This window comes from Mesoplodon mirus (genome assembly GCF_964341445.2).
Source record: "Mesoplodon mirus genome assembly, chromosome: 12".
In the NCBI taxonomy this organism is placed as follows: Eukaryota; Metazoa; Chordata; class Mammalia; order Artiodactyla; family Ziphiidae; genus Mesoplodon; species Mesoplodon mirus.
The window spans coordinates 96,304,132-96,331,600 of record NC_138988.1 but is presented as its reverse complement, the minus strand read 5'-3'; the positions used below and the strand labels follow the sequence as shown (position 1 = coordinate 96,331,600).

Genomic DNA, 27,469 nt, shown 5'->3' with positions numbered 1-27,469 from the left:
GCAAGATCCCAAATGGTCAAGAGGAAGCGAGGCTTCTTATAGGATGTTGTAGCTTTTAAAAAACTGTAATGAATAGCGCCATAACAGAGGAGGCTTATTCCACTTTCTTTTGCCCATTTAAAGACACGTTAACTTTCAAACTACATACTGCAGCCACCTCTCATCCTTTCTAGAATAAGCAAGGCTCGAAATAAATATGTAGAAAGAGCGCAGTTGCTGCCCATGATCAATCCTGAACAGAATGTGAGGTCCCGGGCCTGCACCCCTCCCCTACCCCCACCCACCCCCACACACACACACACCAGGCATATGGTAGCCTCCTGGGAATAAAAGCTTTCATATTCAATCACCGGGACACTAGTGAATAGAATGAAAAGTTCCCATGAATTTTTCAAGTAAGGACAAGAGACCTCAAAGAGACGTGACTGTCCCAGCAGAAGGTGCTGAGCTCTGCCCCTCCCCCTCCCCTGGGGGACCCGAGCCAAGGAGTTTGGGGAGCACCGTGCGGGGTACTCGGCCTGCGGACACATGGGGGAACTTTCCCACGCCTCCCTGTTCCCATGACTAATAGGTGACTTTAGTGGCCCACATGGCAAAGTCAAAGATGGGTCTTTCCAACATAACCACGAGGCGGAGGGGCAACACTGCCTACTGCACACAGCCGTGCAGACCAGAGACACAGCTGCCCGAATGGAAAGCGGGAAAGACCAAGGGGGGCTTAACCGCCCGCAACACGCTCCCTCCCATGGATCCTGAGTCAGACCTGCCAGGAGCAAATGGGCACCTGCTAGGGATGTGAGAGGGGACCTGGAATTCCCGTCATTTTCCCCGAGCCTAAAATGGAGAACGGTCTCTAGAAAGTTCTACCGCATGTAAAACTATGCCCGACAGGTAGCAGGTGCTCAGTCAGTGTTTGGAGATGATGATGAAGAACCTGCCGCCAGCAAAGAGCCAACCAAGGAACTCGGCCCTCCCATCCGCCAGTCCCCATTACAGCAGAGTAGGGGCCAAGGGTCTCCATTTTTAACAAGCCCCTCGTCCACCCCCAACCCAGGATCCTCAGAAACACTTTGAGAAACGGATGCAGAAAAAAAAAAAAAAAAGTCACATGCCCGGGGAATGACAGAGCTGGGACTAGAGCCTGTGTCTGGATAACATTACACTTGATACTTCTCCTATGCCAGGAACATTATTGATTATTGATGGAGAGCAGGTATTTCCCACTAAGTGTCAGCAACCAACTGTAACAAATGCCTGCAGCTGGATGTGATTCAGAGCAAGCAAGACACCTCAACATGGTTCTAAACTGGACTCTATAACTTAGGTTCTTCGGAAGCGGCCACTGGCCTGTTCTCGCGAGAAACATGAACGCAGAGCTTTCACCGGCGCTGTCCTCAATGCTCTTACATCATTCGCTTGGGCTCCTTCCATGACGACCTTCGGTGGAAAGCAAGAAGCATTTTCTATCCAGGCAACAGCAGAGGTTCCAGACACGATTCCTGGATGTCACACTGGGGGGTCAGTGGTTCAAAGGGATGATTTCACTCCTGCCCAGCAGCCTATCCCATCCTACAAGCCGAGGGACTGTGAGTTCTTTGGGGGCAGGGACCCCAACTCACTCTGTTTCCAACAGATTCGAAATAAACCATTGCTGAGTCGTTGCTGAGCCCAACTTGAGTAATTCCAGTGGGTCTCCCCCGGGGCCACAGATGGCCGGTATTGGATGGAGAGAAAAAGGGAATTCCATCACTCCTCTGGTCGGCCTCAGAATCTGCCTTAGGTTTCTGTTTCCTGCCTCTGGGTGGTGGATACCAGCGACGCCCATGTCTACGGGTTCCAGGGATGTCAAAGGTACACAGTGAGTCACAAATACCTGAGGCACAGCGGGTCACCTTGAACTTGTCATGCTTGAAGTTGAGAGACAGCTCAGCAGAGCAACCTAAGAGGCCAAATAGCAGGTTCAAATTTCGACTCGGACAGTTTCTGTTTTGTTCTGGTTTCTTCTGTTCTGTTGTTGGATAACGTCTATTTTTGATCTCCCAACTTGATTCTTTGTTAGCAGGGTCTCCATCTCATCACGTTCTGGGTGTCCTCTGCGGCCACTGGCCGAGTGTCTTGTACATGGTGGTCCCCGCAGCCCATCAATGCTGCTCCTGTGGCGATGATGACGGGCAGCACCCTGCCCCCCGGCTGGCATCTCTTTGCATCACTAAGCCAGAGCAGCTGGGAGAAGGGAGGATGTCCCAGTTCAGAGGGGGCAGGAAGCAGCTGAACCCACAGGCCCAGCCCTGCACAAACCCTCACCACGATGCCATCTGAAACGTCCCGGGTCTCCTGAGTCAGCCACAATAGCTGTGATTCCTCCAGCACATCCTCGGTTGGCTAATGACCCAAAGCCACATCCCCCTTGTGTTTTGTTTTTTTGGTTTTCTTTTTTCCTTTTTTTTTTTAAACATCTTTATTGGCGCATAACTGCTTTACAATGGTATGTTATTTTCTGCTTTATAACGAAGTGCATCAGTTATACATATACATATGTTCCCATATCTCTTCCCTCTTGTGTCTCCCTCCCACCCTCCCTATCCCACTTCTCTCGGTGGTCACAAAGCACCGAGCTGATCTCCCTGTGCTATGCGGCTACTTCCCACTAGCTATCTATTTTACGCTTGGTAGTGTATATATGTCCATGCCAGTCTCTCACTTTGTCACGGCTTACCCTTCCCCCTCCCCATATCCTCAAGTCCATTCTCTAGTAGGTCTGTGTCTTTATTCCCGTCTTACCCCTAGGTTCTTCATGACCTTTCTTTTTTTCTTAGATTCCATATATATGTGTTAGCATACGGTATTTGTTTTTCTCTTTCTGACTTACTTCACTCTGTATGACAGACTCTAGGTCCATCCACCTCACTACAAATAACTCAATTTCGTTTCTTTTTATGGCTGAGTAATATTCCATTGTATATATGTGCCACATCTTCTTTATCCATTCATCTGTTGATGGACACTTAGGTTGCTTCCATGTCCTGGCTATTGTAAATAGAGCTGCAATGAACATTTTGGTACATGACTCTTTCTGAATTATGGTTTTCTCAGGGTATATGCCCAGTAGTGGGATTGCTGGGTCGTATGGATCATGAGAGATTACTACAAGCAACTCTCTGCCAATAAAATGGACAACCTGGAGGAAATGGACAAATTCTTAGAAATGCACAACCTGCCGAGACTGAACCAGGAAGAAATAGAAAATATGAACAGACCAATCACAAGCACTGAAATTGAAACTGTGATTAAAAATCTTCCAACAGGGCTTCCCTGGTGGCGCAGTGGTTGAGAGTCCGCCTGCCGATGTAGGGGACACGGGTTCGTGCCCCGGTCCGGGAAGATCTCACATGCCGCAGAGCGGCTGGGCCCGTGAGCCACGGCCGCTGAGCCTGCGTGTCCGGAGCCTGTGCTCCGCAACGGGAGAGGCCACAGCAGTGAGAGGCCCGTGTACCGCAAAAAAAAAAAAAAAAAAAAAAAAAAAAAAATCTTCCAATGAACAAAAGCCCAGGACCAGATGGCTTCACAGGCAAATTCTATCAAACATTTAGAGAAGAGCTAACACCTATCCTTCTCAAACTCTTCCAAAATATAGCAGCAGGAGGAACACTCCCAAACTCATTCTACGAGGCCACCATCACCCTGATACCAAAACCAGACAAAGATATCACAAAGAAAGAAAACTACAGGCCAATATCACTGATGAACATAGATGCAAAAATCCCCCTCGTGTTTTTCCATCCACTGTCCGCTCACACCTTCCACCCTCCAGAGTAGGGCGGTGCCACTCTGCCCTGGCTTTGCCTTCGGCTCCCTTCGGCAGCTGCTTCCTGTCAGCTGAACCTGCTAGGGGTGTGCTGCTGTTTTCCCCTTTGTCTGGTATGCATGAGGTACAGTCTCTCCTTTACCAGGAGCTCCCTCCCTCCGCCTTCAGAGAGAAAGAAGGCTCCTGGCTCCATCGCTCCACCTCGCCCCAGACTCAGCTCTTCCCAGAAAACACACGAGCCAGGCTCAGTCTCCACCAAGAAAGCCAACGAGTGGAGGACTGGCATTCCCAGCTCCCAGAGTGATTGATGTTCACCACGGACGCCATCGTGTGCCTCAGGCACCATCTGCGCGGACCAGGCACGGTGCACTGAGTCATCAGTGTTCTAGGGCCCAGCAGGCCACCTTCAGCCTGTCAGGCCTGAAGCTTAAAGCTGCAGCAGCAGATCTGGGTTCTGAGTCTGCCAACTCCTAGCTGTGTAACATTGGGCAAGTTACCTAACCTCTCTGTTTCTCCATCTATAAATGAAGACCGTCACTTCCTCAGAATGTGCTGGTAAGAATTAAGTGAGATGCCTGGCACACGACAAATACTGTACTTTTAACAAAAAGGGATGCATTTATGTGTAGTGGCATTTGATACAGCTCATCGTCACTGCTGTCACTGCACCCTTTTAAAATTCCTCTCAATTACCTATCCACAGAGAAAACAACACGTAAACAAGATGAATGCTCCTAGCAGGCTGCACCGTGTAAGTCCAATCAGGGGCTGGTTCTTTTGATCCCAGTTTCTGAATGTCACAAGTTAGGGCTCTTCCGAGAATTTCTGTCCCTCTTTTGACCCTCCCATCGGAGCTGAAATGAACGGGCAGAACATCTTGGCTCAAATCTGGGCTCAACACAGAGCAACAGGCTTGAGCTGCTCGCTCAGTTCACCTTCAGTCTGGCCAACCGTGGGGGGACCTGCCTGGGAGAAGAAACCGCTTTCTGCAAAGTAAAATAAGCCGACTTAGGTGCCCTGCCAAGCCCCACCTCAGTCAAGGTTGACTCTTCATTACCGGAACTTTTTGGAGAGTGAGGAAGACATCACTCCTCCCCCCATCCTTTCCCAGGTCCCTTCATCTTTTCTAGCAGTGCCCTGAGGTCAGTGAAGTAGAGGGTCTTTTCCAATCCCAGCTGCTTGAATCTAAACAAATTCTGTCCACCAAACCTCAACTGTAATCACTAGCTTTGCAAACCACATACAACAAAAAAGAACGCAGCCTGAGGGTTAACCTCTGCACCCCAATTCCCACAGTTCTCTTGCTTTGGGCCGTTACACCTGTCCGGGGAGAGGTTTCCTCCACTCGAGAAGAAAGCCAAGAAAGCAACCAGTGGAAGAAAAGCACCTCGTGTTCAGGTCGCAAATGCCACCCGGAGCCCAGCAAGTCGGTGAAGATGGGCTGCTAAGATTTCATTAAGCAGAAAGCATCTCTCTTTTCAAACTGCCAAGTCACACAGGTGAGCAATTAAGCAACTGAAAGGGGAGAAGGGAAAGGTTTCTTAAGGACCACTTACAAATGCAAAGCACGTTATCTGTAACACCGTGCAGGGCACTCAATTAACTACGTGCCCCAAGTAAGCATCTAGCCTGGCTTTCCTGACCACCAAGACTCAGAGAGGTGGAGCTGGCCAGCCTGTGGGTGTGGGTGTCGCAGGGGTGTGGGTGAAGGTGGGTGCTCACTGCCCTAGAGCTAGTTAGAAGCAGGGTCAGGGCAGTTCCCCAGATCTGGGCTGTCCACCACTGGAGCCACCAGCCACCGGCGGAGACTTTTTCAATTTATTAAAACGGAATAAAATGTAAAATTCAGTGCCTCATTTGCACTAGCTTCATCTCACGTACACAAGAGCCACATGGGGCCAGTGGCTTCCGCATTGGACAGCACAGAACTGAATGTTTCCGTCAGCACAGAAAGTTCTACTGGACAGCACCCCTCCCGATCACGAGACTCCCCATGTTCTTCCAGTCCACCAGGGTTTGCGTCTCACCTTCACCGCAGGTATGCATCCATTAAGCACTGTGAAACTGGGTCAGTGGGACAGACCAGCTTCTCTTCTTAATGCAACAGCAGAGAACAGAAAATATCATGTCAGTATCATGTGCTGATGACATAAGGGGAAGTGCCAGGTGATAAAACGTTTTCAATTTGATTCCATTTTATTTACATACACACACAAGTACGTGTATGTTCTGCATATCAATATATTTATAGTTTTATATCTACTGGGCCACGATGTAAAATATATTTCTTCCTGGGGTCAGGGTCAGAAAAAGTTAGACCCTCTGCACCACAGCATGTTCCTTGTCCGTAGGTAGTTGGGTGCTTTTATCCCCACTCACCTTCCCCTTTTCTGGATGACTCAAATCACGAGAGAGTGAGGTCGAGTGTCTGCTCCAGAGCAACACACACGAGTTTTCCTCCAGACCTGATTTACCCTGTGTGCTCTTCCGTGTCAATCCATTTCCCCTGGGCACCGAGCCAAGAAGCTGGAAGGCCCAGGCACTTGTCTGGGCTCCAGGGCCCACACACGGGCAGGGGCAGAGAGCAGGGTGGGCAGACAGACCCACAGCCAAGCCGACGCCGATTCTGTGGCTTGTGAAGTCCAGCTCTGCTACATTTACAGCCGAGCAAAGAACTGTCAGATCATCAACAGCAAAGCTTAAGAAATGCCCAGAAGTCATTCTTGCTCCCTTGGACCACACATTCCTCCCACTCCAGCTCTATTGCTCACAGAGGCCAAAAGAAACTAGAATACCCTTTCCCTCGTTGAGGGGGTTAATTTTATGCATCAACTTGGCTAGGAAATGATACCCAGATATTTGAGCAGACATTATTCTAGATGTTTCTGTGAAAGTATTGTTTCGATGAGATTAACATTTAAATCAGCAGACTCTAAGTGCACTACGCGCCATAGTGTGGGTGGGCCTCGTCTAATCAGTTGAAGACCCTCACTAGAAAAAGACTGATCTCCCCTTAAGAAGAGGGAACTTTGCCAGCAGACGGCCTTCAGACTTGAACTGCAAACCTCGCTCTTCTCTGGGTCTCCAGCCTGCGGCCCTGCGCTGCCGGTTTCAGATTTACCAATGTCTACAACTGCATAAACCAATTTCTTAAATCTTTCTCTCTCCCTCATTCGTATACATACATACACACACACCTACATATATACACACATACAGTTGACCCTTGATCGATACAGGTTAGAACTGCGTGGGTGCACTTACATGCAGATTTTTTTCAATAGTAAATACTACAGTCCTACACAACCCACGGTTGGTTGAATCCACGCAGGCTGCAGATACAGAGGAACTGTGGAGATGGGGGGCCGACTATACGTTACATGCAGATTTTCAACTCTGCGGAGAGTTGGCACCCCTAACCCTCACGTTGTTCAAGGGGCAACCGCATACAAACACACGAACACACATCCTGTTGGTCTGCTTCTCTGGAGAAAGAGAAGTTTCCCGAACTAATACACATTCAATATTCTGCCCCAAAGAAAAAAACCCTCCTCATTGTTCAAGGCATTCTCTCAAATGCCACCTCCTCTGTGCAGCAACCCCTGATTTCCTCTGCCAACATAATTGCTGCTTCTTCTGTGCACATTTCTGTAGTATACTCCTTGTGCGCATTTTTGCAAACATAATTCTTAACTAGCCTTGTACCATCGTTAAGATTTAGAATCTAAATCCTGTCAGTCAAAGCTTGGTCCATGAACCAGTGGCATCAGCATCCCCTGGAAACTTGTCAGAAATGCAGAATCCCCATCCGAGACCTAGGGAACCAGAATCTGCCATTTTAACAAGATGCTCAGGTGGTTTATATCACATCAAAGTTTGAGAAGCCCTGTTTTAAACAAAGCTCCGTAACTTTGAGGAGCTTTTTTTTTTTTTTTTTGCGGTACGCGGGCCTCTCACTGTTGTGGCCTCTCCCGTTGCGGAGCACAGGCTCTGGACGCGCAGGCCCAGCAGCCATGGCTCACGGGCCCAGCCGCTCCGCAGCATGTGGGATCTTCCCAGACCGGGGCACGAACCCATGTCCCTTGCATTGGCAGGCGGACTCTCAACCACTGCGCCACCAGGGAAGCCCGAGGAGCTTTTAAAAATATCAATTGCTACCATCAGAGGCTCTGATGTAATTGGTCGGGGACACAGGCTGGGCACCCAGGATGCTGAAAACCTTCCCAGGGCTTCCTACTGTGTAGCCAAGCTTGAGAACCATCATATAAAACAAACCCCTCATTTTATAAGAGGAATTGAGACCGGAAAAGTCAAGAGACGGTCAGGCTGCAAAGTGAGTTAGCATCAGGACCCGGCCCCCCGCAAGGTTTCCTGTCTCCCTAAAAACGTAAAGGAAAGAGAAAAAGATCCATGTGCACAGTCAGCAAACTTAAAACGAAACCTGGATCATCCAACGCCCAGCGGACGCAAGACACTGTTGTGACACCAAGCAACTCCTCTGTAAAGAGGCACCAACAGGATCCTGTATGAACACAGAGAACCACTCAGTTTAGGCTGGATCTCAGGAACCCTTCCCATTTTTAATGACTGTCAAACATTGAAACCAAGCGTAAAATTAATGCTGGGAAAGACAGAGTCACCCTGGTCTAGGGTGACCCAAAAATGTCCTATGTAGACACAGATCCTTTCTCTATTGGCGCCTTTATCTTCCCCCAGCCCGATTCTTTGCTTACGTAATTCCTGTGGAAGGTACAAGGTGATATTATCGCGCTGCTTAGGGTTCCCACATGGCACGGATTTTTCATCTGAGTTGGGAGATAACAGAAAGAAAAGATGGGAGGAGTAAACAGAGTTATTTTCCTTTCAAACCCTCTCTGCGCTTATCTTTACACCGACCAGGTGAAGCCCACTAATTCCTCTGCCAGGGTTATGATCGGTAACACCAGATTTTCCACCCAGTTTATTCCCATCATGTGCTCTGCCTTTTAGGAAGGGTGACTAAGGTGCAGAGGGCGCCCGTCCTGGGCGGACACCAGCGTGAAAAGTGGCTGCACCCAGACGACCGCTCATGAAGGACAGGGTGACATTCTCTATAGCCGCCTCCTATAAACTGTCCCCAGAACAAGTTCTGGCCTGGAGTTGCCTGGAGGGAATATGCCTTCGATCTGCTGCTGACAACGCAGTAGTTCTTCTTGGGCAGAACTCCATCTTCCCTTAGTGCCCTGGAGGACGATCTGCTTCACGAGGCACCTGCAGACAAAGCTAACGCAACCGACTGCGCTGATACACTTGTGCCCAGAAATCACACCAAACCCGCTGAATTACTAGCTTGACAGCTGGTAGTAGCAGCTACCCCTACAGATGTGGTCTCAGCAGTGATAATAAAGGAAAAAAAGAAACCCACACCATCAAGGGCACAATGTACACGGGCGGGTGTGCACACACGCACACACACACACACACACGCACAGAGGTGCGCACACAACTTAGGCTAACAGCCTTCCCACCAAGCCACACCAGTCGGGCCACTTCGCCCCCAGAACACATCTCCCTTTCAGATAAAGGGAAACTTTATCTTCCCGGTATAAAGGAGAGCTGTGTGTATTTGTGTAACAGATTAAAAAACAACAGGTCAGAGTAATCAACCATGACAACGGTAGTAATGAAACGGCACTTAAAAATATTTACCAAACCAAATCACTTTGCCCGATCAGTGCCATGCTTTTAAAGCGAGGCGTTGGAATAGATCTACCAGGTAGGAACTCTGATAAACTTGACTCCAGCGCCTGCATTTTACAGTGAAGGTAATGAAAAGTCTGGAGAGGTGAGGTCACTCACCCAAGGTCACAGCTAATTAATTGTGCTGTCGGGATAAGAATGGCCTGTCCAAGCCCCCAGGCCAACACCCTCTGGCTGCACCACATCCCCACCAAAGCCCAGGAAGGAGTTCCAGAAGACGGTGATGCGTTTCCCAGAACAATGGTTCTGAAGCTGCTCACCGGCTGCACCAGCACAGGTCTGGCTAAAGCGAAAACTTCCGGCAGAGAAAAGGGTAAGTGAAAACTGGAAATATTTCCACTGCACCATCCCTATATTTCTTTGGAGGGCTGAAGCCAATAAGCGCTTCACTTCCCACCCCGGGGGCAAAGTCAGGAAGCAGCAGAAAAGGATGGGGCTGCCCCGGCTCTTTCCAGCAGCGTTTGGCCTTTGGCTGCACAAGGTTAGAATTACAAAGAAATCACCCTAGAACCGAGAGCCTATGGCTTCTCCCCATATTCTGTCACTTCCAATTATCAACAACAGCAGAGCTTCTATACCTTCATACATCCACTTCCACCTCCTGGAAGACTGCCTTTCCCCTTCAGCCAAGGCTGGACTCATGTTTACACATCACAAACGTCTCCACGTGCCTGGAGACAGCTGTCCCAGATTCAAGGGATCTCAGAATAGAAGAACCAGAGGGTCATTCCAACCAAACATTTTTTCCCATGTTACTGTCTTTTTCTGTTAAAAAAAAGAAAAGAAATCGATGTATTTTTTCCATTAAGACCATATTTTTAAAAACTGAAACTCTAGAGAAGAAATAAAAATCCATAATCCCACAGCCCCATGATAACCAGCGTTAGGATTTTGGCTGATGACCTACCAGGCTTTAATTTTCTGGGCCTGTGTGTTTTAAACAAGGCTATCATCATCATATACAGATACTTCTGTAACCTTTTTCTTTACCTACCATTATATCATAAAAATTCCCCATATCGCTACAGTCTTCCTATACATAATTCCAATGGCTATTTAGCATTTATAATCAGCTATATTTACCATATTTACCTCACTGCTTCCCTACTGTGGAACATTTATGTTTGTTTCTAGGGTTTCATAACGTAAATAAGACTTCACTGAACACTATTGTGTGTGCGCATTTTTTCATCATTATTATTCGAGGTTATTTCCTCAGGAGAGCTTCCCAGAAGTCAACCTCCCATTTTTTTTTCATTGTTGGAGAAACACAGGCCCCGAGCGATTAAATGTCTGATAAGGTAAAAAGAACAGGCTCTAGGGACCCGGGTTCCGTCCTGACTCAGCTGTCAACGATTAGCGGTGTGAACACCCACCAGCCAGTCAACTCCTCTGAGACTCAGTTTCCCTTGGGTGTTAGGGGATAAGTCGCTCCAAGACATGTCACGGTGTCTCTGTCCACCATTCCACACAGCCTCCCATGAGACACCAAATCACCGGCTCGTCTCCCCTCTATTTGTCTGCTTTTCACACCAGCTGCTCAGGAGAAGGACTTGGTCGGAGCCCATCGTGAGACCAGACTCGTTTAAGCAGACGGGGCCATGCAGGCCAAGCCTACGACTTGCAAATGGCGGCAGCCACCTTGGCTGTTTCTCCCCCTGCCCCGGTCCTTGGCACTGCTTGCTGAATCCAGGTCAGCTGTGGAATTCAACAGCCCTCCCTTCATACCTGAGTGAGCTGACCAGAGGGCAGTGTGACAACAATAAACACACCCAGGCCCGTGCTTGGGGACTTCCCAGAATTCAGCCATGCAGGGGAGGGAGCTGGCCTGAGTCTCCTATCAGGACACTGATATCCAGGACACTAAAGAGGCCGCTGTGCCTGCAACCATTAGTCACATCCCCCATGGGTTCCTGCAGGTGAGAATATGGCCCTCAGCCCAGAACACACGGCACCAAGGGAGGACTACCTCGCTCCTGTTTCCACCTTGTCCACACAAGAGTTTGCCATTTATTTTTTATTTTTTTTATTAGTTTCTGCTTTATAACAAAGTGAATCAGTCATACATATACATCTGTTCCCACATCCCTTCCCTCATGCCATTTATTTTTGGCCTCTTTCAACAATGAGTTATAATCAGTAGAGAAGGGAAGACAATGAGACAACATTTTCTCAATCTCTCAACATCCTGTTTGACACATGCACTTCCCCAGCTACTGTCCCCACAGTGATGGAATAGATGACGTGAGCTCCAATTTAGTCACCACTTCCCCCTTTTCATACTACGTCTGCGAAAGCCCTATGGACTCTGTGCATATGGCGCACGGATTGTGCAGCATATTGTGCTGGAAAAAAACGCAAGCTTCGGAGTCAGGCAGTCCTACGTCGAATTCTGATTCCACTTCTCCTTAGCTGGGTGCACCTGACAAAACACCGTTTCGCAGAATCTAAGCCACCACTGCCAAGACCTATGATGATTTCACTTACGACCAAGAAAGAAAAGCCACTGCCAACTAAACTACGACCTGACATCGATTATAAGTCAGGTCCCTATTTTAGATGTTGAAGTGTGAAAAAAAATGTGTCTTAGAATCAATGATTGTGACATTTAACCTCTCTCCAATTAAACTTCTCACTTGTAAGATGGAGACGCTAAATGCCCACCGTGAAGCTTGGTTGTGAGGTGGGAATGAGGTGACACTTGTGCCTGACTCTGGACCCGGTATGAAGTACTCAATAAAGTGTTGGTTCCTCTTCTCATTCCAAAAGGGATGGGTAGGTTCTAGATGGATTATAAGCTCTTTTCAGAATACTTATCATATCTTATACATCTTTGACCTCTTCTCACCCCCAGTGACCAAGAGCAATGCCATACACATTGTAGGCACTTAATAAATGGATTGTGAATACAAGTGTTGAACTAGTTTGAAAACTGATAAATACCCACTCAGGGAACCCCTGATGGAGGGTGTGACCCCTGCAATCCCACTGGCTCCCCCGGCACCTGGAGGTGATGAGCACACCTGGCAGTGCCACCCTGGGTCACAGGGGCTGGAAAGGAGAAAAGCAAATGCCAGGTGCTTGGGTGCACATCCCCCGTGGAAGCCCCCATGGGCAGGCTGTGGACGGCGGCCCACTGCACTGGGGTCAGCACCCGTGGCTACGTCTCAGGTCCACAGACAAACGCCGCACTGTGGTACCCGCAGGCCTCGCGGGGAAAGCCGGGCTGCCTCTGTGCCCTCGATGTGAACGGCTGTGCATATTAAGTCAGACAGGCTATGTCCCCAGGGGCTCTAAACCTGTCCCCAGGACTCCCTGAGAGCAACACTGTGCCATGTAAACAAATGTCCCATGTGGGTGGTGCTGGAAGGAACAAAAGTTCAAACAAGCAGAATCGTGTGGCATTGGGTTTTTTTTTTCCGCAAAATGTTTATACCTGCTGCTTTTTTCTCCTCTGGTGCCCCAGCTCTATTGGAAAAGGAGGAAAGACAGAGCAGGGGAAAAAAATCTCATTTTCCACCACCCACTTTCGATTATTCATAGTCTTGTAGGAGATGAGAGCGCTGCCAGCGACAAATTTAAATGACAAGCCTTCTAAAATCCTGACGTTGCCCTTGACTTCAGTCAAGATACGTTCTGTCGGAGGCACGTGTGCGCTCACACCCTCACAGAGGCACTCACCGCTCCCTCCAAGCTCCAATTAGCTGGAATTTCACAGACCCGATTCCCTAAGGAACACTCACACAGATGGGTATTGCTTTCACAAAGTTAATGGGACTTGAAGGGGGAAAAAAAGCAATAATAATTACCAAAATAGTAATTACCTATTCGCTGAGGCTTCATGCTTGAGTGCCTGTATAGCCTTTCCCCTCGCGGGAAGGGAAGCCGGAGGGAGAGGCGAGAGGAGGAATTGAGTGAGAACGTTCATTTCCCCCAGAGCTGCAGAGTGCTGGCCGCTGAGAGGAGAGGAAGGCAGTATTCTCCCCCATGCCCAGGCCCCAGAACCGGCAGGAAGTGTTCTCTTGGGTTCTCTTGGGATGAAGGGGCCTGAATCTAGTCCCTTCCCCCACTACCCCCAGGTGCAGACTCTAAGTCCTTTGGCTTCTCTGTGCTTTGGGCTCTACATTGGCCAAAAGCAAGGAAAACCTCAGGGGGTTGCTCAGAGGCTAAGGAAGCGTCTCTAGCGAGAGAAGCTGCATTCCTGACCTGGCATCACTCAGCCTCATCTGTGCCACCTGCTACCCAAAGCCCCTGGGAGGACCCCAAGGTGGGGCATAGTATCACTTATCTGGTTGTGCATTCCTGACATTTAAAGGGGATTTTAGGAGACTTTCCACAGCACTTCTCCTTCTTATTAATAAGTCCTTACTTACAAATAGGGAAAGTGGTACCTACACGTCATTAAACATCCCCTAATTACTTATGAGACTCCAATAGCCCACACTATGGACTCCCCAGCGTCCCAATCCTGGAAAAAAAAAGGAAACACACCCAAAAGTTTGGATTTCTCAAAAATCCCTGTTTACATTAAGCATAAATGGCTGCTTTGTTCACAGCTGAATCCCCAGCCTAGGGATGAGGGCTGTCCAATAAAAGTTTCTACAATGATGGACATGTTCTATGCTGCAGTGTCCAATATGGTAGCCTCCAGCTAGCCACATGTGGTTTTCGAGCACTTGGAATGTGGCTAGGGCAACTGAGGACCCGGATTCTTTATTTAGTTTTAATTTATGTAACTTCACAGAGCCATGTATGGTTGGTTAGTCACTACTGTATTGCAAAGCATAGATCTAGAGAGTGCCTGGTATACAGCTGGTGCTCAATGAAGATTTGTTCAAGGGAAGAATGAGTGGACAGTAGCTCACCATAATAAGTCCTGATGAAGCAGGATTCCCATGCTTTTTGAGCACTCACTTTAAACAAATCCCTGTTTATGTCTACAACCTTCTGAGTTAGGTATGTTTATTATCTCTGTTTTACACATAAAGAAACACAGGCTCAGAAGAGTTAAGTGGAGGACTCCCGGCCACGTAGAATGTGGCAAAGGCCAAGACTCAACGCCAGGCCATACACAGGACGGGGCAGCCTCTTAAAACTAGTCAACTTTTCCCCTGATGACAAAAGCATCTGGATACCTCACTTTACTTTCTACAGATGACACCAAATTCAACATTTTTTTGGAAACCTGGAAAAGGAAAGAACTTTTCCTTATGAAACAAGCAACGGATACGCAGAGTGTCATGGTGGGGATCTTCTGAGAGCCCAGCCAGCGCGCTCACCTAGCAAGGCCCTGTTAACTGACTCTGGGTCCCAAGTCAATAACTAACTATAGGGGCTTCCCTGGTGGCGCAGTGGTTGAGAGTCCGCCTGCCGATGCAGGGGACGCGGGTTCGTGCCCCGGTCCGGGAGGATCCCACATGCCGAGGAGCGGCTGGGCCAGTGAGCCTGCGCATCCGGAGCCTGTGCTCCGCAACGGGAGAGGCCACAACAGTGAGAGGCCCGTGTGCCGCAAAAAAAAAAAAAAAAAAAAGGAACTATACATCACACCACTGGGGCCGTTCCCTAAAACCATCACCCATGCGGCAGACTCCTCTGCCGTAGCTTCCTGGTCGTCATCTCCACGAGTTCTCACCTCCTAGTGCTGCCAAGCACGTCCACCTCTCATGCACTGAGTGTCCTTCTCCAAGGAGAGTCCTTCATCCCTTCTCACACGGTGACTCACAGCCCCAGCCCGCCTGGCCCCTTGGACCACAAGGGCCTCGACCATGTAACAGAAAGACGCCCACCGTCCGACACAGCACAAACCCAGCAACTGAGCATGACCTATAGTGGTCGACTATAGGAAACGTAGTTTTTCCTCAGAGTGCTGCTATGGAGCCAGGTGGTTCCCTGAAGAGGATTTTACATCACAGAGGCTTCTACAACTCCCTTTCAGTTACTTAAATCCGACTCCCTGGTCCCGTAGAAGCCCCACCTCCTCCAAAGGTTCTTCCCAAACCCTTCAGCCCTCAGGAATTCCTCCGTCCTCAGCTCAGGCAACATCCATTATCTGCAAGGCCACCTCCTCAGGGACCCAGGCTGCCTGAGGGGACGGGCGCTGGGGACCGGTGTGGCTTCTTCTCACAGGCGCTGTGCGTTTTAGCTCTAACCTCAAACTCAAGCTCCCCTCTCATCAAAACAAAAGCTCATCAGTGAACCTGGGCCAGCCCTTCTAGAGGACAACAAGGCAATACTTCACCCCCTATTAGAGGAAGCCCCTTCCAAGTCTCACTCTGTTGCATCTCCCATTCCATCCACACAGAACTTTTTTTTTTTTTTTTTTTGGCGGTACGCGGGCCTCTCACTGTTGTGGCCTCTCCAGTTGCGGAGCACAGGCTCCGGACGCGCAGGCTCAGCGGCCATGGCTCACGGGCCCAGCCGCTCCGCGGCATGTGGGATCTTCCCAGACCGGGGCACGAACCCGTGTCCCCTGCATCGGCAGGCGGACTCTCAACCACTGCGCCACCAGGGAAGCCCCACACAGCACTTTTTATGAAGAGAATTCTGTTCAAACATTTTCTCTACTTTTCCCCTTTGTTCTAGCACCCTTTACAGACTGGCACTGTCAAGCTACCCGGGTAGCCCACCCTTAACCCAACACTGATATTTTGGGGTTACTCAACTGCCTTAAGCAAACACTTCCTGCCGTTGCAGTATAACGATTCATACTGTACTTAATCATATGTTCTGTTGCATTACCGTGTGCTTGCGTACGCTTATCTTCTCTCAAGAACAAAGGCCATATCTGTAAAGGCCATTAGAGAAAAATAAATGGAAAAAAAAAAAGAGAGAGAGAAACACTCTCCAAACACTGGACAAAATAAGTAACTGAAAGGTCCTAGAGCACTTCTGAAAATCTTCAAATTGGGAATGTGCCTCAAAGGGTGTTGTGTATCTCATCAGGGCCCAGGGCAATGCAGGAGCGCTAGCGTCAGCATCCGCTCACATGACTGTCTCGCTCTTTTAAATAGTGAACCATTTCAATGAATATTTGGCAAAGCTGATTTCACTTGGGTTGGAGAATTAGTTCAGCTGTATCTAGTTCCAAAATCAAAAATAGAGAGAAGTCTTTAAAAGCCCCCAGAAACCTACCCCTAACTTAACAACATAACAAAAGCGTAAAACCATTGCTACTAACTCAGTAACGAGATGACAAACAACCCCATTTAAAAATGGTCAAGAGATTTGAATAGACATTTCACCAAGGAAGATATACGACTGGCTAATAAGCACATGAAAAGGTGCCCGACCTTATTAGTCATTAGGAAATGCAAATCAAAATCATAATGAGATACCCCTATGCACTATCTATAATGGCTATAAGCAGGAAGACTGACAATATCAAGTGTGGGTGATGATGTAGAGAAATTAGAATTCCCTACCTAGCCAGTAGGAATATAAAGTGGTACAGCTGCTTTGGAAAAGTTTGGCAGTTTCTTAAAAAATTCAATATACATACTACATACCCATCAATTTCACTCCTAGATATCCGTTCAAAAGAAATGAAAACATGGGTCTACAAAAGACTTGTATGCAAATGTTCACAGCAGCATTATTCACAATAGCTTAAAAACTGGAAACAATACAAATACCCATTGAAGGGTGAATGGTTAAACAAAATGTGTTCTATCCATACAATGGAATATCACTTGGCAAACAAAAAGAAACTTCTGATACATGCGACAACACAGACGAACATCGAAAACATGCTAGGTGAAAGAAGCCAGACTTAAAAGACTACATATTATATGACTCCATTTATACGAAATTGCTAGGAAAGGCAAAATGTTAGAAACAGAAAGCAGGTCAGTGGTTGCCTGGGGCTAGGAGTGAGAACAGGGATTGGCCAAAAACAAGCATGAGGAAACTTTTGGAGATGTTGGAAGTATTCTAAAACTTTTTGTGATGATAGTTTCACAATCATATAAGTTCACTAAAAATCATGAAATCACTTACAGTGGGTGAATTTACGATATATAAAGCATATCTCAATTAAGCTGTTTTTTGTTTGTTTTTTTAAAAAGCAATGCTAAAGCTGCAACTTAATTTGGGGCTTCAAAACTACAGTTTCAGTTTATGGATATTATGCTAACTACAAGAGCATCTCAATAGCCTAAGGGCTATTATAGTTGGAAACTGGAAATTTAAAAAACAGTTCATATCATTTTAATGTAAAGTCATTTTTCCACGTTTTTTCATACTCATTAACAATTCTCAAGGAAAGTCTAAACCCCAAGGCATCCCAGACTTGCCCAAACCTGAGAGATGAACTCCCCCAAAGCCCTGTCGACAGGTGTAGAACCATCAGGGCGAGGGGTCAGCGTGGCTCTCAGCGGTGAGTGTGGCCAAGTCTCTTCCCAACATTCCCTTTGGCTTGAGTCTGAAATAAAAAGAACCCCCCCACCCCCAAGGTCTTCTGGCTTAGAGAACAGTGTTCACTGAGTGCTCTCCTAGGGGCCCACACCCATCAGCTGAGCTCCCCAGAGCTGCTTCTCCACCAAGTCTCTCCAAGCCCACATCTGTGTGACACGTCTGCCAGGTGTCTCATGGCCCAGCTTGCCTGGCCAGGTGGCCTTGATCCAGCCAAAATCTGTACTCGTCAGGATTCTCCAGAGAAACAGAACCAACAGGATATGTATACATAGAGAGGGCGGGTGGGGTTTATTTTTAAGGAATTGGCTCATGCCATGATGGGGCTCATGCCACGATGGGGACTGGCAATTTGCAGGACAGGCCAGCAGGCTGGAGACCCAGGAAGAGCTGATGTCACAGTTTCCAGAAGGAAAGCAGCCTGAAAGCAGAAATCCCTCTTCCTCCGGGACCTTAGTCTTTCCTGGCTCCTTAGAGGTCCTAAGCTAATACTTGAACTCAAAGGGTCTCTGTCTCCTGGTGGTCCTCTGCTGGCACATGCCACATAGGAGGTGGCAGTCAATGAGGCTTGCAAACCTCCAGATGACCATTAAACTCCACAGAGTGGGTCACGTTTATCTGCTCTCCCATCACCAACTTTCAATATATGCACACCCTAAATTTAATAATCCTAATGAGGCTGGCATCATCTCATCATGACATATATCTTTCTCTCTGCTGTTTTACTACGGTCATTAGAAGAGCAGCAAGATGCCCAATGTGTATTCCACAAAGTAGGTAAAGAACCTACGTCATCAAGAAATGTCTACATCTGTAAAGTCTTCACCCAAGTCTATGTTCTCCTAATCAGCATCTTTGTGGAGTGTGGCCCAGCTCAGAATGACCACTCAACCCCTCCACCTCCACTGCCCTCCAGGAGAGTGGTCCCCCACATTGCGAGATCATCTCCAAAAAGACTGAGCCGGGAGGTAACATCAGACACAAGCAGGGACACCGGGGGTGGGGAGCAAGGCGAGGACTGCACTTCTCAGGTGGCTGAACCAGTACTATTTCTGTTTGGGAGCCACATGTGGACGGTGTTCTGCCCATCACACGAGCCCAGGACGCAGAGGAGGCTGCTCTGAAGAGGGATGGGTGATGCAGGCGACACATGGAGAGGGGCAGAGAACAGAATGGTACAATTCCAGGAGTTCATGGTTTCCAGGTACCTACTGAGACCCAGCTACATCCCTGCCCCGAGCTCCATGAGACAGCCCTGCATCCTTCCCACGGTGATGACGAAGCCTCACGGGAGGATGGTGAGCTCCTGGTGACACCATCAGCACTTTCTAGATCCCGTATCTGTGAATCAAGTGCTAGATTTTCAGCAAAGACAGCACCTGAAGCTTGGCTTATGCATATTCCCTTTTTAAAATAAAAAAAAAACTTTTAACTGTATTTTCTGAGTCTAGCAGAAAGGAATCGTCTCATCAGAAAAATGAGGGAACATAAATCTTCAGAAGCACCATTTGGAATAGACTAAATAACTGACCACAGTGGGAAGAAGGAGAACATTTATTGAGTCTATGCAGACAGCTAAGGGGGGGCCATGGACTAGGTCTTTATCTACCCCCCTCATTTTAATTGTCATATCAACTCTATATGATAGTATCTTTAGCTCCATTTTATTGATGAAAAAAATGAGGCTCAGGGGGCTTCCCTGATGGCGCAGTGGTTGGGAGTTCGCCTGCCGATGCAGGGGACACGGGTTTGTGCCCCGGTCTGGGAGGATCCCACATGCCACAGAGCGGCTGGGCCCGTGAGCCATGGCCGCTGAGCCTGCGCGTCCAGAGCCTGTGCTCCGCAACGGGAGAGGCCACAACAGTGAGAGGCCCACGTACCGCAAAAAAAAAAATGAGACTCAGGAAGGACATTACGTCTCCCAAAGCCACACAGTTGTAAACTGCCAAATTTTCCCAGTTAGTTTTGCGTAATACCACATCTTAAATCATGATGCTTTTTGCTGGACCATGATTTCCCCGAATCAAAATATAGAACAAATTGCCTGTACATTACTTTCTCAATGAAACCCTTAAAACATGCTATTTACTTTCACTTTTTTTGTTGTTCTTCCCCAGTTTCAGGTATCAAAATGTCCAACTTCTTCATTTGGCTTCTCCCTGCTCCCATATAAACTTCTGCAGAATTGTACGTTTGCAAAGCCAGACACCATCAACAAAACAATCACTCACCTGAGCCTAATTTCAATTAGGTAAAATGAGGCTGGTGATGCTTGATTTTTCCTAACAGTAAATAGAGTCATTTCTTTCATTTACATAATGCCCCAGAGCTTCCTCAACTCTAAACCAAATCAGTAGACCGAAATCATTTCTCTCCACGTTCAGGGACGGAAACTTGGAGAAAAATGCAATCACATTTACTACAGTCTTCAGACAGGCAAAGATTGAGAACAGACTTGAAGGAAGAACAGGAAATGCAGGGTTTGCTGGAGTTTCAGATGGTGACTGTCAAGTCCAAATACACAATTTCATTATCTGCAGCCCTATCTCTGCTAGTGTGGCAACCATGACCAGTGCGGCCCCGTTTCTTTCCCGCTCCCTCAGGCCTGTCCCAGCAGCCCTTCTCAACCTTGGGCAATTTGCTGACACTGTGAAGTAGGGCAGAAAAGGATATAGAGCTCCCAGTCTGCAGCTCATTTTGCCAAACAAGTCGGGGCAAGATCAGTGCGCAGCAAGGTCAAGGCTCAATGAAACTCTGCAGCCTTATTCTCTATCCCCAAAGCGCCATCCATCCCCCAGAGAGACTTTCCCAAGGGAGCCTGCACTACTATCTCCAAAAACCAGGGCAGGGACCATGAAAACAGATGTCGCCACATGACCCACAAAGGCAACAGGTATTTTAACCCAGCTCCCCTGCCAGGTGAACGACTCAAGGCCGTGGATGTCTTCTTTTCCCAAAGGCAGAGAGCCATCACGCCTCTGTGTCTGGCTGCGGCAGCATCCAAACCACCTGGGAGCTGGATGGAAATTCTGAATCTCAGGTCCCATCCTGCAATCTGCATTTTGACAAGATCCCCAGGTAATGCAACCGCGAAATAAAGTTTGAGAGGTACTATGCTATTGCATGCAGGACAAAAATGTTCTGTATTGATCGACACACCCTCTTGATAAGCCAGGCATTCATTCATTCGATGAAAAGCATTCATTTGGCATTCAAGAAATATTTATAGTGTGCCTATGAGGTGACTCAGTGCCTGGCACCGTCTAGGGGAGATAAGGCCACTGGGTGAGCCAAGCAGACAAAGGCTCTACCCCCTCAAAGAACTTACATTCTAACTGGGGAGACAACTAACAAAGAGAAGAACAAGCAAACAAATGAAAGAGATGATCACCACCTGTGATTAAGAGTTCACGGAGTCATTCTACGAGCACACTGGCGTGTGTGCAAAACGACATCTGCCCTCGATTAGTCATCACAAGTTGGTATAAGCAAAAGGTTGGAAACAGGAGAAAATACTTGCAAAGGAATCAACGGACAAAGGATTAAACTCCAAAATATATAAACAGCTCATGCAGCTCAATATTTAAAAAAAAAAAACCCAGTCAAAAAATGGGCAGAAGACCTAAATAGACATTTCTCCAAAGAAGACATACAGATGGCCAAGAAGCACATGAAAAGCTGCTCAACATCACTAATTATTAGAGAAATGCAAATCAAAACTACAATGAGGTATCACCTCACACCAGTTAGAATGGGCATCATCAGAATATCTACAAACAACAAATGCTGGAGAGGGCGTGGAGAAAAGGGAACCCTCTTGCACTGTTGGTGGGAATGTAAGCTGATACAGCCACTATGGAGAACAGTATGGAGGTTCCTTAAAAAACTAAAAATAGAATTACCATACGACCCAGCAATCCCACTACTGGGCATATACCCAGAGAAAACCATAATTCATAAAGACACATGCACCCAAATGTTCACTGCAGCACTATTTACAATAGCCAGGTCATGGAAGTAACCTAAATGCCCATCGACAGACGAATGGATAAAGAAGTGTGGTATATATATACAATGGAATATTACTCAGCCATAAAAAGGAACAAAATCGGGTCATTTGTAGAGACGTGGATGGACCTAGAGGCTGTCATACAGAGTGAAGTAAGTCAGAAAGAGAGAAACAAATACCGTATATTAACACATATATGTGGAATCTAGAAAAATGGTACAGATGAACTGGTTTGCAAGGCAGAAATAGAGACGGATGTAGAGAACAAATGTATGGACACCAAGCGGGGAAAGGGGGAGGGGACGTGGTGGGATGAACTGGGAGATTGGGATTGACATATACACACTAATACATATAAAATAGATAAGAACCTGCTGTATAAAAAAATAAAATAAAACAAAAACAAAAGGTTGGAAACAAGCTAAATGTTGAATAATAGGGAGCTGCTTAAGTAAATTCTGGTTTATCCCATACAGTGAAATACTACACAGCCAAAAACAGGAGCAAGGATACTTTTACATTCTGAGTTTTAAATATACATCTATGTGTATATATACACACAAATTTTCAAGATCATATTGATGCATGATGAAAACAAAGTATGTAACAGTAAGTATAAGATGTTACTAATTGTGTGAAAAATATTTTTCAAATTCTCAACACACATATTCACCAGTCCATACTTAGAAAAGTCATCAAAAGGAGACAAAAGAACTTATAACCATGATTGCCTCCAGGTGAAGGATGGGGCTGGGGAACACTTCCTCTTCACTGTGTACTATTTCAAGTGTGTTAGAGCACTTGAAACGTGTACCACGTGAATCTATAACCTATTTATAATAACTAAATAAAATCTACTTTTTAAGCAAATGCATTAAAGTTAAGTGTAAGAAAAGATGGAGGCACGCAGTGCTGAGGCCACAGAAGGGTATGGGGGTGGGGGCGGGACTGAGGAAGGGGAAGGATTCCGGGAGGAGATGCCACTGGGCCTGAGGCTGGATGAACAGGCATCCATCACACACACGAGGCAGAAGGGTATTCCTGACAGAGGCACGGACACATGAAGGAACAAGGGCCTTTCCAGGAAACACCTGCAGTTTGGTTTAGCTGAAGTGCGTGGGGTTCCAGAACCACCAGCAGGACGTGAGGCTGGGCAGGCTCGTCAGAGGCCAGGTCTTGCCTGTCATGCCGAGAAGCTGGGGCTTTTTTTTTTTTTTTTTCGGTATGTGGGCCTCTCACTGTTGTGGCCTCTCCCGTTGCGGAACACAGGCTCTGGATGCACAGGCTCAGCGGCCATGGCTCACGGGCCCAGCCGCTCCGCAGCATGTGGGATCTTCCCGGACCGGGGCACGAACCCGTGTCCCCTGCATCGGCAGGCGGACTCTCAACCACTGCGCCACCAGGGAAGCCCGAAGCTGGGGCTTTTCCTAGAAGTGATGAAATGGGGGGGCAGTAATGTGATCAGGTTTGCAGTTCTTCAAAGTAATTCTGGCAGCAGAGTGGAAGGTGGATAGACGCAAGGGTGGCGAGGGGCACACTGAAGCCTAATTCAGATGCAGTCAGGGCCTAGCTCCTTCTACGGAGGAAGCAATGATGCAGAAGAGGGAACAGATACAAGAGGGATGAGGGGCTGGCATCAACCAGATTTGGGAACTGATTCCATGAGTGGGGTAGACACACAACAAAGGATCCCTCAACCATCTCACCTGGGCTGCCACTCTCTGAGAGAAGGAAGTGCAAAAGGAGCAAGTTTAGGGGATGGGAGGGGAAGCAATGACTTGGAGTGGGGGGGACACATGTCCTTGAGCAACTCAACTCCAGCCTCATCTGTAAGATGGGGCAAACAGCTACCTTCGAGGATTATTTTAGTCAAGAAATGAAACATTTCATATAGAACACTTACCACGTTGCACACAGTAGGCACATAACAAGAGGCAGCCCTGGATGCTGTAGAAATTATACATTGCAGAAAAGTCTCTCCAACAGAGAAATGCCTAGTTCGCTTAGGAAGGGATTTCAAGGAAATTTTTAGAAATCAAAGGAGGATGTTGTGATTCAACTGACTGCAAGTTTTATGCCTCCATACTGGTCACAGCCCCTCACCTGGACAGACCCATGACCAGTATGGATCCAGGGCCACAAGTCTCTCACCACTGCCAGGCAAGCAACTCAAAGAAGGACAGGACGACGAGGCCAGGACTAGTCAAGGTTGGCTTGTTTCCATATTAGGCAACCACTAATATCTACAAACCGCCACCGGCCAGACCGGCCCAATAATTGTTCGGGGTTTTTCACCTCCTGTGTCGTATGTGTTGAGCCTCTAACTGTAACAGCACAGCACACCAAGATGACCGCCCCACCGGGTACTCGCAGGTACAATGGGAAGAGGAGCCATGTCTGGGGTCTTTCCACTGAAGATGAGGCCTGGAACAAGCCTACGGTCCAGCCACATCTAAATCCAAAGCCTCCACATTTCCTACAAGCAGAGACTACCTCAGAATCAGGTAGTCTGATCACCTGTGAAATCAGGAATTTTAAAAAAAGTAAAAAGCCCCAAGACTCAGCATGAAAATATGAACAAACCCCTATTCCTCAGTCATGATGATTAAACCAAGGCTATTTCTTATGCCTCTGACACTTGGTTTTGAAAAGGTAAACCACCTCAGTCTTGTCAAGGAAAAAAAAAATCATAGGGGTTTCTGAAAATAAGACCAGAAGAAGTATCCAGAAATGTATAATTTGTGCCACTTCCCAAAGCCAGAGCCCCCAAATGCTTTCATGGCTAAAGTACCAGAGATGGTCAGAAAACAGGAACATCCCTGCTTCCCAAATTGCCACCCTCCAGGAGACATGCTCTAGGGCTGCTCTGTGGGTCTGACCTGGAGGGCTGGGGTGGGGTGGGGATGGGAGGGGGAGGGCGGTGAGAGGGGGGGGATGTGACAACAAGGCCTTTCTGATGTGATAGGTCGTAAGCCCTCTAGCAGAGACGGGGCTCAAGAAGCACCCATCTTACATGAATTGCCCTCACAGATTTATGCTATAAGACGGTGATCATCTACTGAATATGCACAGATCCACTGTGAGCACAGAGGTAAGCTACCCAACGTATATATTCGATCAAACAGAAAAGAAATGTTGGCCAGAACCTAATGACATTCCATTCAAGGCCACAGAAAACAGGCAACAAAAGTCAGAAGCTTAATAAAATTAACATGAAAACGGACAGCCTTGGACGGTCTCCTTAGGAATCTTGGCCTGATGAAAGTGGTTTTCTAGGGAGAAAGAGTTCTACATCCTGGTCATAGTTCTCGGAAGATAGAATTAAAATATATGTACGTGTCACCTACCCTAAATCCATGCCTGTTTTTAAAAATAAAACATTCCAAGATTGCATAAACTACCCTTGGTTTCTGTTCCTTCCCAGTTCTTGCTTTCTACCTCTTTTGCCTTCTAAGCTTTGTCTCTTTCCTGGCCAACAAAAAATTCCAACTTTCAAGGATGGGCAATAACATTTTCTCGGGACCTAAGGAGTGAGCAGCCTTCCTGGTTCGTGTGAGGACTGCTGATGGACAAAAAAAAAAAATGCACTTCTTCCTCTGGGCACGGCAGGGACTCTGATACTCTGCCCTGAGATGGTCCAGTCGGCCTGGGTTAGGTGGGGGAACCCGACGGTGAAGGCTGGTAAGCTCACCCCCAACCTGCCTGTCACCAGGCCTAGGCACTATTCCTGCGGGGAATTAAGGTGGGACTATTGCATGCTTCCACGTGAAACTGGCAGCATGGGGCCTTTCCCCACACAAAGCATCCGTGCCTCTGGAACTACTGCGCTCATCACCTAAAATTCTAAGATCCTACTCCAAATCTGCGCGGAAGGCAATTCTTGGGCTGCCGCACTCCAAAGTTAACTCCCTCTGCTTTTATCAAATTAGTCTTTACTAACCTATGACCACCCCCCTCCCCGCCACGAAGACGTCCTAATAGATCCCCCGCCCCCATCCAACCACTCTCACCATCCTTGCTTTCAGCGAAGAAGAAATAATTCCAGCTAACTGTCACATCTCTATAATCTCCCACTAAACTAACTCCCAGCAGGAAGAAAAAAACTATCCTAGCAGGGCGCCACAGCTGCTGACGGTCAGGCAGTTGATCGCCCCCAGGAAAACCCGAGACACGTGTGGGCCCTTTATTCCGGCGTTCCTGGGCGCGCACTCGCCTCTCGCAGGCGCGCACGCACGCACGCACACACTCGGGCACTGCACACTCAGCCGGCGACTTAGTTTTGTCTCCCTCAGAGCAGCCCGTCCCCAGTCTTAAGAATTTCCTCAGCCTGGTCGACTTCCCCGGAACACACGCCGCCTCCAGCAGCCTGGGCGCCACGCGCGTGTGAAAGCGCGCCCAGGTGGTGCCAGGAGGGAGGAGGGAAACGTAGGTGTGGGGAAGGCCAGGGATGAGGAAGGAGAAAGCTCCGAGTGGGATGTGGGATCTCAGGTGCCCGAGTCGGCGTAGATGCCATGTAGGCTTCCGGGATGAAGAGAGGGCAAGAGGAGAAAAGCAGCAGGGGATGAAAGGAGCGAGGCTGGGGATGGGGCGGCGGAGGGGGAGGGGTCGCTCACCCAAGGTCTTGACTGCGATCTGCCTGGTGAGGGGCGGCGGCAGGTTGATGCACACCAAGTCCACGTCCTGATGCAGCAGCACCTCGTCAATGCGGCTGGTGTAGAAGGGGACGCTCATCTCCTTGGCCAGCTCCTCCGCTTCCTCCTGCGTGCGGCCCCAGAGCGCCTTCACCGCGAAGCCCTCGTCTTTCAGCAGCGGGATGATGACACGGGCCGTGAGGCTGGTGCCGAACACGCCCACCCCGGGAAGCATGGCTGCTCCGGCCCGCCTGGTCCTGCTTTTAGCTCGGATCTCCGGTCGAACACGCGCACGCACAGCCCTCTAGCCAGTCCCGCAGCCGGCTCGCCGCGGTGCGCCAGCCGCCGCCGTGCACCGGGCCAGGCGCCCGGGTGCCCAGAGCGCACCGAGCCGCAGGCGGAGCAGGCTCGGGCGCCTCAGTACGGTGACTGCTGCAGTGTCCGCCACGCGGGGCTCCCGTCCTTCCCGGAGGCGGCGGCAGGGAACCCCCCCGGCGCGCCTGAGGCCCCGAAGCCCCGCGGAGCCCGGGCTCAGGCGGCGTCCCCGCCGCAGCTCGGGCCGGCTGCGTGCGCCCCGCCGAGGTCGCTCCATGGCCGGCTCATCCCCGCGCCCGCGCCGCCGCAGCCGGGACCGGCTCTCCCCCGCGTCGTTTCCGCAGCCTGCGAGTCGCACGCAGGAGCCTCGACACACTGCCAGAGCCCGGACCGGCCGGGCTGCGGGGGTCCCCTTCCTCCCCGCCCGCCGCTCCGAATGAAATGCACTGGCGGCCAGCAGGAGGCCGGCTAAGCTGGAGGCTCGGAGGACGCCGGGCGTGGATCTGGAGCTGCAGCGCGGCGGCGGCGGCCACAACCTGGGGCCAGCCTTCTCATTCTGCT

The 27,469-nt window shown here is 48.8% G+C and overlaps 1 protein-coding gene across 1 annotated transcript in view; it reads right to left on the bottom strand.

Moving 5' to 3' along the window:
• Nucleotides 1–26,912, bottom strand: part of GFOD1 (Gfo/Idh/MocA-like oxidoreductase domain containing 1) — a gene marked incomplete at its 5' end in the record, with an annotated part of 103,643 nt that extends 76,731 nt beyond the window's left edge. The window contains one exon of the mRNA XM_082637353.1: nucleotides 26,576–26,912. Coding sequence (XP_082493479.1) covers nucleotides 26,576–26,828 — 253 coding nt within the window. The remainder of the gene's footprint in view (nucleotides 1–26,575) is intronic.
• Between the last annotated feature and the right edge of the window lie 557 nt (nucleotides 26,913–27,469).